At 42.6% G+C, this 20,024-nt stretch overlaps 1 protein-coding gene across 4 annotated transcripts in view; it reads left to right on the top strand.

Moving 5' to 3' along the window:
* Positions 1-20,024, top strand: part of kcnab2a (potassium voltage-gated channel subfamily A regulatory beta subunit 2a) — an 83,770-nt gene that overhangs the window by 49,527 nt on the left and 14,219 nt on the right. For 3 of the 4 annotated variants that reach the window (XM_079342133.1, XM_079342135.1, XM_079342134.1), the window contains 3 exons: positions 17,149-17,192; positions 17,445-17,482; positions 17,749-17,828. In XM_079342133.1, coding sequence (XP_079198259.1) covers positions 17,149-17,192; positions 17,445-17,482; positions 17,749-17,828 — 162 coding nt within the window. Of the gene's footprint in view, positions 1-3,214; positions 4,270-17,148; positions 17,193-17,444; positions 17,483-17,748; positions 17,829-20,024 lie in introns of those variants that run through there. The other variant, XM_079342132.1, reaches the window with a different exon arrangement.

The following is a 20,024-nucleotide window of genomic DNA, read 5'->3' on the forward strand; positions in this document are numbered from 1 at the left end:
AAAGACCTTCCTCTTGGCGTGATGGCGTGACTGCCCTCAGTGTTGTGTAGGGGTGGGAATGACGGGGTGAGTCACGGGGCTATGATTTGATTCAGTGCCTGCGATAATGATAATATCATGATACAGAGTTTCGTTGAGTGTTGATATGACTATTGGCGAACTGAAAAATAGAAAACGCCCCCTAAACGGTAAAGTGCAGGGGCGCGACAGCAGCCTAGTGGTTGGCGTGTGCGCCTCATGTATGGAGGCTGTGCAGTCGTCCAAGCAGGCAGCCAGAGTTCGGGTCTGACCTGTGGCTGCTTTCCTGCATGTCTTCCCCCCACTCTCTCTCTCTCCCCCATTATTGACTCAAAGCACTGACCTATTTCTAAATAAACCTTAAAACACACTGATATTCAAACTATAGAACCATTTTTGTTTTCTTTTAAACAGCATAACACAATAAAACTCCCCAGTTTAACCTCATTATGTCCAGTCCAATGTTTATCAACCAATAATGTAAAGATCTTACAGGATTTGAAGACAAAGGAGTAAACATGCAGCTTGGTCTCTGTAGTAATCACATACAGTTGATGTTTAGATACCTCAGGTGCAGCTTAAATATATTTATTCCCTGGTTTAACCATTCATCACTCTTCATATCATCACTTCTTTTCACCTCTCTTCAACATTTATCCATCTTCTTCTTTGGCTATTAAACTTCCATTCACACTACCCATCATCTGTGTCCCACGCCCCACCGTGAGGCGTCATGAAGGACTGATGCCGTGTGTCACATTGACAGGGAATTAAGGATAAGGATAAACTTTATTGATCCCCCAATGGGGGAAATTTGGTTGTTGCATCAGCTCCAAAAAACATTAAAACAGGGAATATAAACAGCATCAATAGCAAAAAAGAACCAGTTTACATTAATTAAATAAGGGGGATAAAAAATACAAAGACTTAAATAATACAAGGCATAAACACTATGTACACTTTTGCTTGTGGAAAGAAGAGGAATTAAAACACACACAGTGTGTAACATTAATGGTAAGGTGATTACAGTACAGAGTCATGTGGCACCTGGATTTCTTCCATTGAACCATACATGTCATCATGCACTGACAAGGTGTCACTCATCTTCTGATCCTGTTTTGTTTACAAGTTGTATTCAAAGGGAAACTGAAGGCATGCTGTCAGTCTGAAGAAAGTTGGCAGATATGCCTGTTCTGAATGATTAAATCATAGTAAGTGTGACAGGCATGCTTTATTGGATCGGGGAGAATTTGTTGCTTACTCTTTTGGCATCTTTTTTTTTTTTGCAGCAGATTTTCCTATCACATTTTTTTTTTGATTAATGACAGTCTATGTGGAGTTATGTAATCTTTATTTTCGGCGTTTTACAGGACTATGAATGACGAACACGGATGCAGACTGGTTCCGTGTGATTTGCTTATAAACGGTTGCTCTATTGATTAATATAGGTGATGTATCAGTGCTCTGTCAGATGATGCATGCTTATATTGATTACTGTACCTCGCAGTGCAGCACGGTCAATACATGTGTAGATTTTTTGGCACAGATAAATCCACATGAAAGGACTTGTGTGTTGTAGTGATGACAAGGAACCAGTCGTCACATGGGACATCAGAGGTAGGGGAGTGAAATCTGTTAAACCTCGATTATTTATATAAATAAAGTGTGCCTAGGCTGCATTTGCTCAAATCTTCCAGCAGTTGTTTTATATTTGGATTTTGTTCTGTGAGTTTAGCATGGATCCCAACACTGCATCGGTGCAGACTGAGCGCCTGTACCATGACCTCTTCCACTCTTCAAAACTGTCCTCATGTCATGACTCATGAGGGCCTTGAAGCAGAGCGGAGTAGATCAGAGCATCAGGTTTCCACAGCAGTGGAGCTGAGTGAATGCTCTGTACTTTTGTGCTAAAGGGACGCCGGGTCAGACTTCTGCTCTCATGCTCAACTGCGCCGCATTAATGTGCACAGAGAATCCTATGAGGGAAGGGCATCAGCCCCTAATCTGGAAGATACCACCCTGAGCCTAAGTGAAAAAGGTAACCATGAAAAGGGGACGAGGAGCTCTCGATTCAGTCATATATTTATATGATGTTGATAGCAGGCATTCCCCGAGACTCTTCATACTCTCTCTTTAGGTGAACACAGAGCATTCCAAAGGTCATCTCAAACCTGCTTTCCCTGCTCTTTGCTCCCAGCATGAAATTTAAATCAGATTTCCGTAGAATTAAACCACCTTTCTCCCCGGGCTTCTATTTAAGTCGAACAGATCAAAAGGTCACAGCTCCAAGAATAGGGCTGTCAGTTAGCAGCAGCCTGTTTGCTGGATTCCTTTGATGGAGGTCACTTCTTCGACTGCTTTACTTTACGTGTCCGCTCTCGATGGCATCTCTTTTAATTATCTCCATGGCACACAAGCTGGTTAGCCCAGATAAGCTTCAGTATTATATTACTGGGAGCATGTGTCTCATGCACTGTCCTGTCAATCCTCAGCCAACGTTGCGTTCAGTCCAATTACTTTCAACCCCCAACCATTATTGTATTTTTGCTGTTCACGTTTCACTCTATGGCTACTTTGCTCAAACAAAAAAGCGGTGATGGATTATATTAACTAGTAAAAAGTAAAACAAACGAACCAAAAAAACCAAAACAACTGTTTTAACTAGTAAAAAATGTTAAAGCTTTCAAACTTCAGATGTGACCTTCGAACATACCTCCCTGAATAATTTGGTGGAAAGCATTTTTGTTCATAATACAGCATCTGAATCGTGTCTGTAGCAACTCGTCCTCGGACATATAATGTCACAGATAAAGTTACATAATGAATATTTCATGGGCAGTTGAGCGGGCCCACGTGAGAGCCCCCTTTTCTGGGGGCCATAGCCTTTTGCCAAGTCCGGACCCAGAGAGCACTCAGCTTCCTGCATTTAACCCTCACTGTAGGGCAAGAGACGGACAAAGATTGGCACAAAAGAATCGCAATAGCCTTTCCTTTTAGAGTGCTGCTGTATGCACAACCGATTTCAATGCCTTGCTTTCTCACGCTGCTGTAGCTCTCTGAATATTCCTCCTCGTAGCCTCCCTCCACATCCCTCCCACCACATTCCCTCCCTCCCTCTCTCTCTCTCCTCTCTCTCTCTCTCTCTCTCTCTCTCTCTCTCTCTCTCTCTCTCTCCTCCCATCTCTTGCCTGTGTGCACTGTGCCGCTCTATGCCGTGCACACAGGCGTGCAGATGTAAGTTTAATCCAGGGGAGAGTCAGAGCAGGGGGAGTGAGTATGGGGTTGCCCCTTTGCTAACGTGCAGTAGTAGAATATTCCGTCGCCGGCGTGACTGTCAAGGCTGACTCAGAAGAGGAGATGAAAACGTCCAGGAACTGTGTGTTCACATTTTATTCATCCGAGCTCTTTGTGTGGATCTATATGCCTTTTTACTATTAAAGCTTGGCGGCAAGAGTTGTTATCTCTCGTGCCGAGGAAATTAAAAGACTGAATCTGCCTGTCAGCCTCTGATGAGCGTCCGATTTAATGACGAAGCGAGAAGAGGACACCCAAAGGAATCCAGGACATTTGGAAAGGGAAGTTCCTACACATTCCCCTGCTTCTCTCCGACTCTGGTTTTAAGAAGATTGAAACCTTTTTAAATTTTTCATAGCCTTTTAGTGGACCTGTGTTTTCCTAATCTGAGGTCTTTCCATTCCCTGAGGCAAAGATGCTGCAAAGATGTGCTTGAATTCTGACTTCCTGTGAGAGGATTTGTGCTTCGCCTGTTTGCCCATTTAAAGACATTCTGATTTTCCCTTCTTTTTTTTTTTGTTGCTGTACTGAATTGTGTGTGCAGGTCAGTCATCAAATTTGGGCGGTGATATGTAACAGAGGCACAGAGTGTACTGCTGGATTTTGAGCCTGAACTGCTTCACGCCCTTCGGGGGATCCTCAGACGCCGTTCCATCTCTGGAAAGTTAGCTTACTTTACCTGAACAAGGCAAAGGACAGCTTGAATAGAGTGTTTTCAATTTGGGACAGCCAGCCCAAAGGCAGTATGCAGGTGTCTTTAGTGTGCACGGACCATCGTGGGGGGGTTAGCCGCACCACGGAGGACCGGCTAAACCGACAGAATGCCAACAGCCCAAACACAGGCACACGCAGCAAGTTCAGGGCTGTGGCCATCGTGGCTCGGAGCCTGGGACAACTCTCTGTTCAGAGCGTGCCTTCATCCAGCGAGCAAAGCATCAGGACTGGCATGAAGTATAGGTATGGAATATATCAGCCGGTAGCTATATGTCTGACCCCAAAACTCTTAGGACTCATATTAAATGTTGGAATGGGTCTTCACTGCGGGATATGTCTCCCCCTGCTGAAGTAGATTTTCAATAATGTCAATCACAGTCTTTGGTTCAGGCTCAAGTACATCACTAACAGAGCCCAGTTTACACTGTGCTTCTTTCACAAAAGCAGAACTGTTAAAGATCGCTCACACTTTACAAATAATAATCTCCAAAACCTTCCAGCCTCCTGTCGGCCAGGACCTTCAAACACAACCATTAATTACAATTTGTATTAATGTCTGATCTTAGTACTTTAACGCTTAGTCATGCTGTGTTATTAAAATGTAAATAATGACTATTGATGACTGAGCTATTTTATGCAGGACACAGGCACAGTTTAGTCATTAAAGAGAACCTTTTTTGTAATTTAGCAGGTTTTGTATTTTTGTACGTACAGTTTAAAGCCTTGTTATCTTGGCTCTGAGGATGTTTTTTTTTTTTGGTCAAATACTTTTACAAACCCTGCATCTAAAGCTATGTGAAGTTGTCACTCCTGGAATCACAGTCTTTTATTTTATTTATTTTTTCATTCAAAGAGCTTCCCTGACATGCTGGGGTGGGGGACTCTTTGCATAATGATAGTCTTTGCCTGCAGTGTTGCATGTTGACTTCCTGCTGCGTTGAATATTTATCTCAGCCCTTAAATCACTTGATTACTGATTACCCGGTCTGTTGTAGTACATCCAGGCACATTTGATTCATTGTGAGAAGGTTGATACTGTACATGGTATAGTCTCGTATTAAAGGGAAGCTCTTCTGTCTATTTGAGTGTAGAAATCCCAGAGGACAAGAAGACTAATGAGTGTGTTTTATCTCCTATACCCCCTATTTAACATTTTGGTTTGCTTGCAGAAAAGCTTTAATAACTAAATGCAAATGTCTAGTACTGCATTTGTGCGGTGAATTATTCATAGGGGCTGAAAAGGGAGCAGATTATAAAGTGGAGAATCTCTGAATGCAGATTGAGGGTTGAGGAGTGAGTGGCAAATTGAACAGTAGGGGAGGACATGAAGTCTGTAGGCAGTGTTGGTGAGAAAATGACTTTGCATCACTTTTCAGCGTGGTGAGGTACAGTACATTATGATCTGCAGCAAGCCAGCCAGCCATTAATGCAATGTATTAGATTTCTTCATTCAGCCTGTCGGGAGATTTTCTTCGTTGTGTGTGTGTGGTAATGACCCAATCTCTGGATGTATTCTCCCATCTGTCGCTCACATAAAGCTTTAGGTCAAGATGAAATAGTGATTTAGAACAGATCGCTATCAGCAAAACGCTCTATCAGTAAACTACATTACCCTGCAACTGCAACCACACGGTGTGAACATACTGAGCATCTACAGTTTTGTGCCGACTGATGCAGACTTTGCATGTCATTGGTTTACCGTGGACAAACAGAGAAATGATTGAACGCTTCAATCCAGAAAACAAGAAATGTTTCAAGCGTTTTTGTTTTTTTTCTGATACAAATGCAGAAGCTTCGAGTATCAAACAATAGAAGTATACAAGATATTAGGTGGACACGAGTCACGTTCTATGAAAAGTGTGACATGATGATTGCAATCATTGTTGTATAGTCTACATAAGACTCATTGCAAAGCTCTTACAAAGACACAAAATGAATGCTAAAGAACTCAAAGATATCATTTGACAACAAACATAGATGAGGGCTAAAAAGGGCTGAAAACAACAACAAGACTCAGAGTTCTCCTTGACGGGCTGTCGAAGGCAATCGGCATAATTCTTTGAAACATGCTGTTTGTCATCAGCTGTTTGACATGATGAATAACCTGGAGTCATTTCTTTCTTCGCAGAGTGCAAGTGTCACAGAACAACTTGAATATTTGTATGCTACAAAGTAAAGGTTTCACCTCGACAGTGGCTAACTCACAGATACAGAATGTTGAATTAAAAACATTTTAAGGAGACATTTCCAATACTGGTATCCATTTTTTATTTTGAAAAGTAAATTCAATTCAATTACAAAAACTTTATCCTAACTTTGTCTGGGGGGGTAAATGAGCGACGGTGCAGCTGTACTTAGAGTTTAACCAAAGAATAAAGTGTCAACAGAATTGACGAGACAGAATTTTAGAAAACAAAGATAAAGACCACGTTAATCCTTCAGATGAATCTCTGATCTCTGTCAGACTCGAGTGCGTACACACTAAATTACCACTCACCACTAGGTGCTTTCTGAACGAACACAACGGGAGGTCTTGACATTGCCTCTTGTAATGTTCAGTATCAGCACATTCTCATTCCGGTGACAGCGTGTCAAATACCAACACTTTGTCAAGAGTCTGTGCACTTCACACCGACACCTTGGAATCACCTGAAAAGTGAACCAGTTTAAGGTAATATTAGACGTTCAGAGGAACTGCTGCCGGGGACGGACTAAAATAGAGCTGGTTAGATAGACAACACAGGACCTTCACCAGGGAGGTTTGAGTCTGACGGGAAAGTAAATGTCCCATTGCTGTTTCAGCTTACCCCACGATCTGCTTCACATTCTGTACTGTGTTTATTTATCAGCTTGGTTTTTTTTGGCATAAACAGAGCTAGGTCCTATGACTGCAAGAGAAGCGATTGTTACAGGACAGTTTTTGATGTCTTCCGATGAGAATGAGAGAATGAGAGCTAACGATCCATAAAGAGACTGCTTCCTGTTTTTAACAGCGGTCACTGTTTGTCTGATGGGACTGAACTAACCTCAGAGGCAAGGGAGTTTTCTTCATTTCGATTATTTGTTCATCTTTAAATTCGACTTTTTTTACACAACAAACACGATCATCTTCAACACATTATGTGTTATTTAAGTTTGCTCTTCAAAGATGAAAATACTTTTATTCCAAGCCTGTAAAAGAAATCTGTTTTTGTGTTAATCAAGTTCTTTTATGTTTCCCGTTGACAGAGGAATTAATATTTGGTGTTGATTCGAGTAAACACATTACCGATCCTCAGCCCTGGTGTGTGTGAAGACCCATCGCAGTGCTTTGCATGTGATTGGCCAGCGGCATCCTCGCTGCCGTGTTGTCATTATTGAGGCTAATGATATTGAATGAGTAAAATCATTTGCAGCTCGCGGTTGGCCAGCGGCTGTTTGTGTTCTTCGCTTCGGCCGCGTACTTCCTCAGTCTGCATCAGGCTCTGTGTTTGTGCTTCTGATGTAAAACCGAAGGTAAATTGCACAGAGGCTACGACGTGATGTTTTGTGGTCTTGAAGAGATGCACATGAAAGGGAAGGATGCGGAGAATGAAAGGGAGAGTGCTGAGGCGAATGCTGGTGTAGGCACACTATGCCCAAGAGGAAGTACAGTAGGCTGGAGTGATCTGTGCTCGTATCACTGTGAATCTTTCAATCCAGCCTCGACCAGTTAAAACGTGAAAGCTACTTAAACATGGCCTTGCCTTTCATCCTTCAGCACAGGAGCTTTTTTCTTTTTTTTCTTTCTTTTTTCTTCCTGCTTTTGTTAAATTCAGTGCTGAGATTTTTCTTTTCACCAGTTTGACAGCCGGAGAGGTTAGTGGTTTCATAACTGTTCCCCCTTGCACTTCAAGCTTATCCACCCAGCAAAACTTTTGCACGATTATCCACATATGCAGGATCGCAGTGCAAAAAAATTCAGATCAGCCTCATTTGCATACAGTCTTCTCTGTTTCCTTGAATGGCAGCCTTGAGCTTGAATCAAGACTGTCAGTCTGCGAGGGAGAATGCCGGCTCGGTTTAAAGTGACCTCCCACTAGACTAGAGGACGAAGGAAGCCGTCAAACTCAACCGCTCTTCGAGGTACGAAAGGGATTGCGGGGGGGCTTTAGCGGTCTGCATCGCCGCAGACTTAGCCGCTCTGTAATGTGACACCCGGCCTGCATGACATGACCGGTTAACATCATCAAGACTGACTGTGAGAGCCTGTACGTCCTCCAAAGAATGATGAAATGGCTTTCGTCAGGACTGAATTAATGATGCACACTAAATGGCTCGTGATTATGTAAAGCGGAATGGGAGAATATCTGGGAGATTGGGAAGGCAGTGCAGGTGGAGGAATCAATCACGTAAAGCTCCCGCTTTCACAGTCCGGTTATCAGCTCGGCTCTCAAGCATCAAACTGAAAAAAAAAGGAGCTTTAAGGGAATGACGTACCTTTTCGTTTTATTTGCTTAGGTGAGGGAAAATAAACTGCTGCCATCGCTTGCTGATGTGAACAAGTTTGTATCACTTTTCGTTTGGATTGCCTTTTTTTTTTTGTGTTCTTTGTGCAGAGCTCACCAAGAACTGCTTTAGAAGGCTGCTTTTTTTTTTGTCACGTCATGGCATCGTCCTTAGTCACAGTTTGTACCTGCTCCAAAGAATTAGCCGTGTTGGGACTCAGTATCGTTTACTGCAGCGGCCATGTAAATCAGAGCTGACTCACCTCCCACCCTGCTGTAAATCTACAAGTAACTCACCCTAGTCCAGACTGTCAGTAGGATTCCTCTCATCTCTGGAGGTCCACTTTTGGTCGTACAGTTGACAGTGAGTCACGTACACAGTAAATAGCTACTGGCAGGGTTGTGTAAGCGGATGGCATTTAAATCCCGACGCTGTGTTGTGTGAACTTGTGATATATCATTATCAACGACGAAGATGAGACTCCACTCTAAAGAGGCCACGTCTGTTTTCACTGACTGCCCCCTTGAATTATGAAGGCAGAAACGGGAGGAGGGTGTCAGTTATATATGAAGAGCCCTTGAAACGCCTTCACATCAATCACGTGCAGTATTGCTTCTTTTATCGTATAACCAGCTGTAGTTGCAGAAAGGTTAAAAATGCGATTGCCCCCAGCGATGTCATTAAATGTCGTGTTTTGACAGACCGATAGTTCCGAACCAAACGATATTTGATCTTTAATCGCCCTGACCTGGGGAAACGTTGACATTTCCCAATAAAGACGAGCTAAAGTGAGGACATCTTGACCTTTGATCTTTCTCAATCTGAGTGGTTGTGCTCAGTGTTTGAAGACAGAGAACAATGTTAGGCTCCAATACAAAATATGAAAACTCATCTATTGTTGAGTCTTGGATGACAAAAAAAAAGGTTGTGGGCGTTCCATGTGGGGCGTCGTGAATGTGGGTGCATGCTGGGACGGTTTCCCTGCATTCAGAGGGCTCTCCATCAGGGAGCCAGTTTTTTTTATTTATTTATTTATTTCCCACAGCCTGCACTCCCTCTTGTAATATGAATCATAAATAGATCATGGTACAGTTGAACAAAAAACAAATCCCCCCCCCACATACTCTCACACACCCCTCGAAGTACATGTTGGCCGCTCTGATGTAAATACTAAGAGTCATAGACCCACACAGTGCAGATTTCAGGCCACAGAAACCACCTCAGTACCATCTCATCTTAAATGTGCACAAAAGTACACTCGCCATCTGTTTGCTCCGGGCAAGAGAGAAATAGCCAAACGGTGGGATGTTTCATTTATTGATGTAAGCTTGTGTTTCAGTGTATGCGCTGACGCTGACGTTCTGTCTTTGTTGGTGTATGAAAAGTGGCTGAGATGAGAGGGGGGGGGATGGGGGGATATTTTGCCTACATTTCTATGTTCATGTCTACACACTTGTGTTATGTTGAAGGAGAGAATAAAAACAGCTGTTCTTTCTTTGCTTCACTGATGGAGTTTAATTAGTGTGTGTCCGTGCGTGTGTGTGTGTGTGCGTGTGCGTGTGTGTGTGTCTCAGCTCCACCCCTTTTTTCTCTGCATGATATCTTCTTTAAAGCTCTACAAACAGCCTGGATTTAGTGTTTGCTCAGTATTTCAGTTTGTTACACTATCGTGTTACTGCAGCAGTAATATTGAACAGTTTGCATTCTGTTCTCTTTGACTCATTCAGAAAACAGATGAAGTCTTTAAATCGCTCCTAAAAAAAAAAAAAAAAAAATGCACAGCTACGCTCAGCATGCTCTGCGTGTGCTCGCCGAACGCCGTTCCTCTGCATAAATGTCTAAACGAGTGCCGAATCAACACACTTGTTTTGACAATGAAACTTGTCTTCAGCTTTTGTTTCTGCGTGAGAGAAGCGCTCGAGCTTCTTCTTATGTAACGCTGTGAGGCAGCAGTTGAGGAAGAAATGTGGCACACAGAGGAGCGAGGCTATGCTGGGGCACGAGCGCACAGCTTTAGCTTTACTATAAGAAATCTAAGAGAGCGCAGGCCAGCAGGGGGAAAAAATCCCCATCTACCACCCAAGGCTTCATGCTTAGTCGTGTATTATGAATATTTAACCTCAACATTTTTTTAATCAGCCAGATGGCACCAGTTTGCTCTAAATTGACAGAGTGCCCAGTGCAATCTTCAGCAAAATGCTCTCTTAAATGCTCGTCAGGAGACTTCTGACCTTTTACAGTCTGTAAATACCTCTAATTAGATCATTGCCTACAAGGGCTGCAAATATGTGTTTTTTTTGTTGTTTTTTTTACATTAATTGTTTGCAAAATAAAATGCAATAAAATAATGATAAATGTTATAACGCTCATAGTTTACCATTATTATACAGTCAAATATCTTCCTTTCTCTGACAAACATCCAAAAATCTGTTGTTTTCAAAAACATCTTCTTCTTAGAAAAAAGAGAATTTTAACTCGATGAAAATCAATCCACCAATGGATCAATCAATCAATCAAATTATGAATTCATAATTTATTATTTTTGCAATAATTCCTTTTTTTTTTTCTCCCTCTCAAACATTTTGTTTAATTTTTATGTTTTATAATTATGTCATGAATTTGATCTATCCTTGCTGTAAGCGAATGTGCTCCAGCTGACTGTTACATTTAAGATACTCTATAAGAAGCATTGCCACAACTTGGATTCCCCTCCAGGCTCAAGTGAGGCGTCCTCTTCTCCCTCTCCAGAGTAGAGCAGCAGATTCTCCATCCCTGCAGGCACTGGCACATTTATCCTCAGAAAAAAAGCCTCGCAAACGCTCCGGTTTGAAGACAAACAAATACAGCCTCAGGAAAACCCTCAGAGCCCGCAATCTGTTAATGCCTAAGTAAAAGCATCAATAAAGCGTCATTGACGACTGTCTTAAAGTACTCCGGTGCCAGTGGCTCTACGTTTCGAGGCTGCTTAACGCTGTATGGGTCAAGTTGCTGTACTCCAAATCAAATCACATTTGACGTGTTCTCAGGCTGCTGTTAGATATCACGCTGCGAGCTGATATACACTATATGACTGAGCGCGTGTGTGTTCATCTGATGGCTTCAAAGAAACATGATCCAGGGTGTCACGCCAAGAGCGGACATGACTGGAAGGTTAGCTAACAATAGGAACATCCTGAAAACTTGAAAGTAATCCAGCGGTTACAGTAACTCAGAAGTAGAAACAAACTGAATGAACTTTTCTCCATGGTTCTACCAGAACATTCATTGGAGCAATGGACGTTTCAATCTTACATGTTTGAGTGAAGTCTACTCTCAAGATTGGATTTGGTACATGGGAGCAGGGAAACAAAAGATCTACCTAAAAAAACAAACAAAACAAACAGGGTATTTAGATGAAGTGAGTTTTAAGAAACAGCTCAGCATCTTGAGGTGTTTTCTTGGGGTTGAATCAAATAATCCACTCTCTTTGTGATCAGTGGGTTATCTTAGCATAAAAAAAAAGCTTGTTGGCTCCGCTGAGATATTACAAAACAAAAGAGAACACAGTTCATTATAGATCACAGCGTGTTATTTAAAATTTTGATTTAAGTATTAAATAACTAATTATGATGCATGTTTGTGATCTACTGTAGTTTGGGATATTCAGACTCGCCTCTCCCTTCTGTTTTCAGTTTTTCTTATCATGCTAACTTTAGAGGATCTTCCAGCGTTCTACGTCATTATTGATTTATTATTTTTATTTGGGGGTGTTTACTTACGCCAAGGGAACAGAGGAGCGTGCTTTCCTGAGATGTCGAAGGATTTGTTTTCCAGTCACATCTCTCCCCCGCAAATCTACCTTCAGGCTTGATCTGAAACTAGAAGTATATCTTTTTTGTTTTCAGTTACAAAAGAGGTCACGTAGCCTTGCTGCGGGAGAGCAGAGCCTTACGGTGCTGCGGGAATGTGCACAATGAAACACACGAGCATGAATGTTTCATGAATGATACTGGGACAACAACAGGCGAAAGCTATTGTGTGATTGTTGATGTTTAGTTCGTACAGTGGAAAAAACAATGACCGATTTTAGCTGTACATTCCTTTTAATTACAGTTCATTTGTGGAAACTGCTTTCAGACGCTCAACCTCTCCGCCTCCTTCATATTGCCAGGTCAGCACCATTCATATCCACATCTCAGCATTTACAGTGCGGCTCTCTGCCTTTGTGAGTGCACGAGGAACGCACCTGCAGCTGCCACGAGCCGGTGGCATCTGGCATGTTTTTGTGGAGTTGAAGCCACGGGTTTTGGTGTATTTATAGTTCCACTCAGTGAACATATCTCTCAACACGCTCCTCTTTACAGTTGCTGTGACCTTGTTTCCTCATTTGTCACTCCGTCCTGTCCGCTGACTTCATATTGACTGGAAGTCCTCTGACGTCGTCCAGTCTGCTGACTCCGTGCCTTTAGTGCTTCCTGATGCTCCACTCACTCACCTCCCAGAGACATGACTGACGTACACTCGCTCATACATCAATAGAAGTCCCTGTCCGTCCTGTCAAGCTCCGTTTGAATGACATGTCACAGCAGATTTGACTACAAACTCTTAATGGATGCCACGTCTAAGTTATGATTGAGAAGAAACAGCAGCAGTAGATTGAACTCATCACTGAATGAAAACACAAGAATTTGTTGTTGAACCGTCTCTTTCGCTTGAACTAAGATAAGTAGCTAATGATCGGTCCATACAGCCTGCTTGTCAACAAGATCATCTTTCTTCTCATTTTGGAAATTAAGAAATCACATTAGAGCAACGATACTGCAGATTGTGGACAAGAGCTCAGGGTCGATCTAACCTGGCCGTGAATCCCTTCTTATTCCACATTTACATCTTCACCTACAACTCAACTTCAACCCTGCTGGCATCACAGGCCAGGAAGAAGACACAAACACGCTTCAAAAGCTAACACGGCACTGAATACAGCAGCATTCAGTAAACAACAGTGAGTCTTGACTGTGGATCGTAGCAGCCTCCATTTGAATAAAGTGCCGAGTCAACGTGAATTATAAACAGGTAAAATATTCATAATAAGATTCACTAGTGCACATTCCTAAACAGAGGAAGTGTGACCTACCATCGGTCGCAGCAAGAGCATTCGCCCCCCCGACCTTCAGCACTAAATGTTTGTTTCAACTACACTATGATGCATCGTTGTCTTTGGCTTTACAGTTAGTGTTTGTTAGAATTAAAGACGACCCGGACGATGGTAGACGTGTCGGTCATGTGACTTGTCATGTCTTGTTATTATCACATGGATTCTGGTAAGGGTTTGTTCACCTTTATAAGCCCAATGGAGGAGTCTATGGCAGCAATTGGAATGACACGCTTTAGCACTTCAGAACAATACAAACTTCCAACTAAAGTGAACTCTAATATTCACCTGCTCACCTTTATTTGTACACACTTTCTGTTGATGTGCTGTGTGCCTATGTAAAACCTCTTTCTCTTTCCTTTTACATATTTGTCTTCTAGTGAAAGTTAACATATAATACTAAGGAAAGAAACTCTGAGGAGACCTCTGATATACCTGCAGACCTCAGTGAGAGAGGAAAAAAAAAATCACTTTTGCAGAGGTCAACCTCAATCAACGTCTGCCTCGGTCAGCAGAGCCGAATGATTGGCTTATACACAAAGCATTCATTGTGACTCCTGAAGTGTAATTTAAACCTCAAACAGAACTCCAAGCCACCTGTAATCAAATAAACCATCACTCCAAATGAAACTTGTCCAATCGGGCCTCAGGCTGATGAGATCAGAAGAAGAAGAGAAAAAAAAAGCGATACCTTGTGATTTAAAGCAAACAGTGGTGCTCATCATCAGTACGTGACCTGTTCCCCGGCTTTGTTTCTGCAGCTGCATTGGAACTGCCGTCATGTACTGTACCTGTCTCCTTCATTATTAAGGAGGGTGTGAGAGCGATGACTTTACTCCTGTGGTTCATGTCTGCCGAGGCTCAGAGGCCACCTGACCCCAGCCTGCCTGCTCGGCTGGGGTCAGGTGGTTCAAGGCCAGTCTAGTAAATTATTGAACAGTGAACAATGTGCTCACAAAAGGACAATTTTTTTCACAAGAAGAACAATGAGAAGGGCAGAAGTTTGTCTCCTGGTATCCTACTTATTTGTAGATCTTGGGGCGTGCTGTGAGGTACTGCATGTGCTGTGTTTATGGTAAGTGAGCGCATGCAACTATTACACAGCAAGCTGCATTTTGTGCTGATAAGAATACTGCTTCACTTGAAACATGTGCTGTTCCTTATTTATCCTCCTAGCGTCTTCTTTTTTTATTCAATCAGAGTGTGTTTAAAGTCATAGCATTGTAACATTAGAGTGAGTTTAAACAACCAGACCTGAGACACTTTACTCTGATTGAATCTACCGGTGGGTTGAATTTGGTTGCTGATCTTCCAGAGAAACCAAACGGACAGATGAGAGAGGGCTGCTTGTTTACGACGACACCAAGTGCAGAATGTCAAGGAAAGCTCTCCCATGATGCCTTCCTCCATAAAAACATCAACAAACTCTTCTTTTGTGAATACTGTATGTGTGCGAGACCTCGAGCTGCACACACGCACTGTGCTTTGAAATCTGAAATAGAAGACCGACTTCTTGCTGACTGCACAAACAGTGAGCACTTTACCAGAAGACACTTTAAGATCCACCAAAGCAGGAGGCAGTCAAGTAGATTGTTTCACTGATGGAGATATTTGGCTCTTATTAGACACGTGTTTTTAGTCCATCATGAAAAATGTCCACTAAAGACTACAGTCAGTAACCTCCTTTTAGTTTTCCGTTATCTCTATCCGTGACTCCATGCAGCAGCTCCCCAGAGGCTCTCTTTCACTCACGCAATTAGGAGCCAGTTAATTGTAGATGGGCTCCAGTGGTTTGCCTGAGGGGACTTGTGTAAACCTTGTCACTGTAGTGCACCGTAAAGGCCACGTTTGTTTCCTCCTAGATTCTCTCAGTGCTTCCTCTTCTCCCTCGCGACTGACTGGGCTTCGCTTGGAAGTCAGCAGGCTCGTCTGTGTGTAGTCAGCATGCGTTGAAAGACAATTAGAGACAATCGCCGACAAATTAGATCGTTTTAATGAAGCCCCCCTTTGAGGAAAGAAACTTCAACAGAAATGCTGAACTTGCAAAATGCATGGAACGGATGTGATTTAGTTTTTTTTTTTTTCAATATCACACAACCTCTGGCAGATCTGAAAAGAATATTGATTTGGCTGTGAAAACAAAGTGTATGAATGAAAGGAGGGACACTGCTAGCACCTGTGGTGGAACTAATGATTAAAGATGTAGTAAGGAACTAAATGGATGAACTCTTTCAATATAGAGAGCACTGTATACGGAACTACAGCTAACAACAACTGAAAGCGTTTTTCTTTTCTTTTCTTTTTTTTTCTTTTCTTTTTTTTTACACACGTCGTCCTTTTAGGCTTTTTTAAGGGAACGTGAACTGTCCAGATTTCCACATTTATTTTGAACAGTGTAGTCCCTGTTTTTGTTCAGACCACATCGAAAGAAGTGTTTTGTTAGTCACTGCAGCAATTCAGCAGTCTTACCATGGCTTCATGGAACACCCACACACACACACACACACACACACACACACACACACACATCCCTCTCCAGCTCGCACATGCAGCCACATGCACAGTCCTGTACAGCACATCTGCACACCTATCATCTGTCTTATTCATCCTAACGGTTGGCTATACAGGCAGTCTTATAAAAAGAAAAATTAGATATCCACCCACACGCTCACTTTGACTCCTGCACATGTTACATCATCTCTGATGCCACACTTATCTCTTTACACTGCCGGCTTATCTTTTCATTGGAGGTTGACCAGAGGTACCACACAGTTTGTTTGTTTGATCACTTCTTAGCTTCATTAGAATTTAGCAAATGCCAAAGAAAATCAACCAATATGTATATTTCAAAACAAAAAAAGGTTTGCTAACGTGGGGTTAGATATTCCTGTACTCATGCTAAATATTATGCCGTTTAGCCTGAAAACGAAGAGGTCTTAGAAAAGTTTCAAAGCTGGCACAAAAGAATCAAAGAGGCGTCAAAGCTGTGATTGTCAGCAGAGGGGTCTGTCTGGGCTCTGATAGGCTCAGAGACGCCAGCTTTAGGAGCAAGTCATGTGTGTAGTCGAGCCTCCTCGCTGCTGTTCGGAGGGATTTTCGTGAGACGGCTGCTGAGGGATCCTGCTGTGCTCTGAGAAAAATATTTCTGTGGATGTCATGGTGGGCATGCTTAAAACCCACTTCCTCTCCCCGACTTTTCCCTGGCATTAAAACAACACACAAACTCAAACACGCATTCTTATTTTCAGCAGCACATAACTGTCTTTTCTTATCCGTTCAATCTATCAGCGTAAGTGAGGGCTGATTTAAAATTCACGCAGAGCCTTGTGTTCTCCTGTTCTTACTTTTTTCAGGAGAGTAACAGCGTTCTACATTCATTTATTTTCTCGACGATCGATCTAAGATAAGAATTGGGCTTAAAGCCGTCCTCTAAAGGTCTCTCAACCACAGCCAAAAAAGATAACACAAATCACTGCCACCTCAGTGCTCCATTAATGTTAATGCGATTCTCTCTGTTTTGACAGAAACCTCGGGAAGTCGGGCCTGCGGGTGTCCTGCCTTGGATTAGGTAAGAGCCTCTTGGATCATGAGACGCACAAATAACTGTGCTGCATCACAAAAACATTGTATAATCAACTTTAGAGGAAAATACATTAAAACCCCAGTCCTTATAAAAACTCAGGGACTTTTCATAGCCAGATCTTGTTTTTTTTACACTTCGTGCGGTTTTGCTCTTCATATAGAATCACTGTTTGCTTTCTCATCTGTGTGTCTATGTACTTCCTACCTGACCCCACCCCCCCCTGTCCCCCCTCTGTAGGAACATGGGTGACATTCGGCGGACAGATAACAGACGAGGTGAGAGCAGATGGATTTTGTCAACTTCCATCAGTCAAAGCTTGAGAATCCAGCTCCACACAATCCGGCATGACCCGAGTCACTCAAGACGCCTATTTTTACCTGGAGTGAAAACACACAGCCAGAGGGAGTCAACAGCCAGAGACTGAACACACTTTACATACAAAGAAAGTTTAGTCATTAAAAAGGCCTTACACCTCACATCCGCTGTCTCTCACCCCATCTTGTCCCCCTCTGTGCTCCCTCTCTCCTGCTCTCTGAAACAGATGGCCGAGCAGCTGATGACTCTCGCCTATGAAAATGGCATCAATCTGTTTGACACAGCGGAGGTCTACGCTGCTGGAAAGTGAGTATATCCTGTGCCACAGGTCATGTAACAGCAAGAAATAACATCAAATATCACCAAGCTGTTCAAATGTCTGACATTTTAGAAGTGCCAGGTAGAGATTATATACTAGTTCCAGTTTCACTGAGTGTCAGGAGCAGGCTGGATCTGAAGTGATGCACAAGGTGCGTGAAAAAGTGTGCATACTCTCGTTTGTGGCAGCTTGACTCGTAGATTGTTGTTTCTATTCATGGTAAGACCTCTGACTATATATAAATATGAACAACACGTCTCCACCTTCTCCCCCTTGTGATAACAATTGAAGCCAAAATACATCATTGACTGACACTCAAATATTTATGTGATTTAGAGCCAGGACATGCTCAGAAGGGATTTGGCTGATGAAGCTGTAAAACTGACATCCTGCCTCCTCCACTGAACCAAACACACATTTAACTTACCGTACGAACAAAACAGCAAAAGTCCCCCAGTGCAGTCTGTACAGTCTGTAGTATCGGCCCCCTCCTCTACTCTGCTAATCGAGTGCACACAGCATCCACGGATCGAGTTTTGTCAGCATGGCTGTCAGTCGTGACGTTACATGCATGTATTTAAATGGAACATGTTCAACCCATGTAACATCTGTTAACATGAAGGAGGCGGAGCTTTTGCAAACACAGTGTGACGTGCAGAGAGTCCAATAGAGCTATTTGAAATGTGTTTGAGTCACTCGAGGTTGTGAAAAAGGACTCATGAGTTATCCACATTCATCACAATAAACAGTTTCAATAAGGGCTTTTACTTGCTGGCTGAAAAGTTCCCCAGGAACCTTTGAAGGGACACCACAGGTTAACGCCCCCGTCCTTGATGTTTGTCCAAAATCCTTGTCGCCGTCTTTATTAACACTTTGTCACCGTTGCATGAGTGTTGACGAGAGCTTAGATATTCTTAGTCTAAAATGAATAGAACAGCCTTTGATGATATTTTTAAAGCAGCCGAGTATTTCTTATAGCTGTGCACAGTGATGCTTTGAATTCCAGCATGGATTAATCTGGCTTTGTAGTAATTTGGATGCGTTGAAATAATCTAAGGGATTATCCTTTACACACAGTATCTCACCAAGCCCTTTGTTGTTTTTTTTATCCTCCCGGGAATATTCTACTTTTTGGAGATGAGTCAGAGTGCCAGCGTCTCTTTAAGAAATTCAAAGAAAAACTAAAACAAAATATGCCAAACGTCTCAATGCCTGTGCAGCTGTTGTCTGCTAAACGCTGTCACTTCATGCTGCTTTGTTCCGGGAAGCTGTTTGTCTGTTGTGGTTTTAGGATGGAGCCAGAAAAAGTCGATCTTTGACACTGAAGCATTACCAGCTCTGACTTTGATCACAGCGCTTCCTCATAAAACAAAAGCGCTGCTCGACAGAAACCACTGACCTGCGAGGCACGTGCAAATGTCTGAGACAGAATGTCACACGCCGCGCTACATGTTGCACAGGTGTTAATTCCGACAGTTTCCACCACACAGCAGCTCCGAGCTGCTTATGTTACACACACACTGTACGCGGGAGAGGAAACAAACCGCGCACTCGCCACATCAAAATCAAAACAACGCTTTCATGTGAAGTCCTGGCTGTTGTGGCTCACTTAGATTCCTTCGTCAGTCAGACTCGGAGAACCTGGAGTGGTGTTGGTGGCTGCACAGTCAGGCAGCGGTAATGTTGAGCTTGTGTTGCGAGCGAGGAGAGATAAACAACGTGTGTAAGCTGTGCTCACAGCAGCACTTATTGGCTGTTTGTTTGCCGTGTTTGTTCTGCCCAGAAAACAGAGAAGCTGTCACATAACAAACATTAAACACCAAAGGAAATATTTAAATAACTACTGCGACTCTTAATGAGCATATCCATCCCAATATGTTGGGCTCTGTTTCTCAGAAATATGTAAATGAATATGAGTAATGGCGCAAACAAACATGCTGCTCTCATCCAATGTAGCCGCTGTTATCAGGGGACACATATGGCGGAACAGCGTTGAATAGTACGCCAGAAACGGGCAAAAAAACAGATTCATTTCCTATGAGGCTTTAAAATCTTTTCCTAGTTCCATATTAATTGCATGCTATTGTTTGAAAGCGGTGACAAATTGGAGGCAAAATTACAGAGAATTGTGGAATAATTAAATATTATAAATCCATAAATAATTCAGCATTTTGTTGTCAGCT

This window comes from Symphodus melops, assembly GCF_947650265.1.
Source record: "Symphodus melops genome assembly, chromosome: 4".
Classification (NCBI taxonomy): Eukaryota; Metazoa; Chordata; class Actinopteri; order Labriformes; family Labridae; genus Symphodus; species Symphodus melops.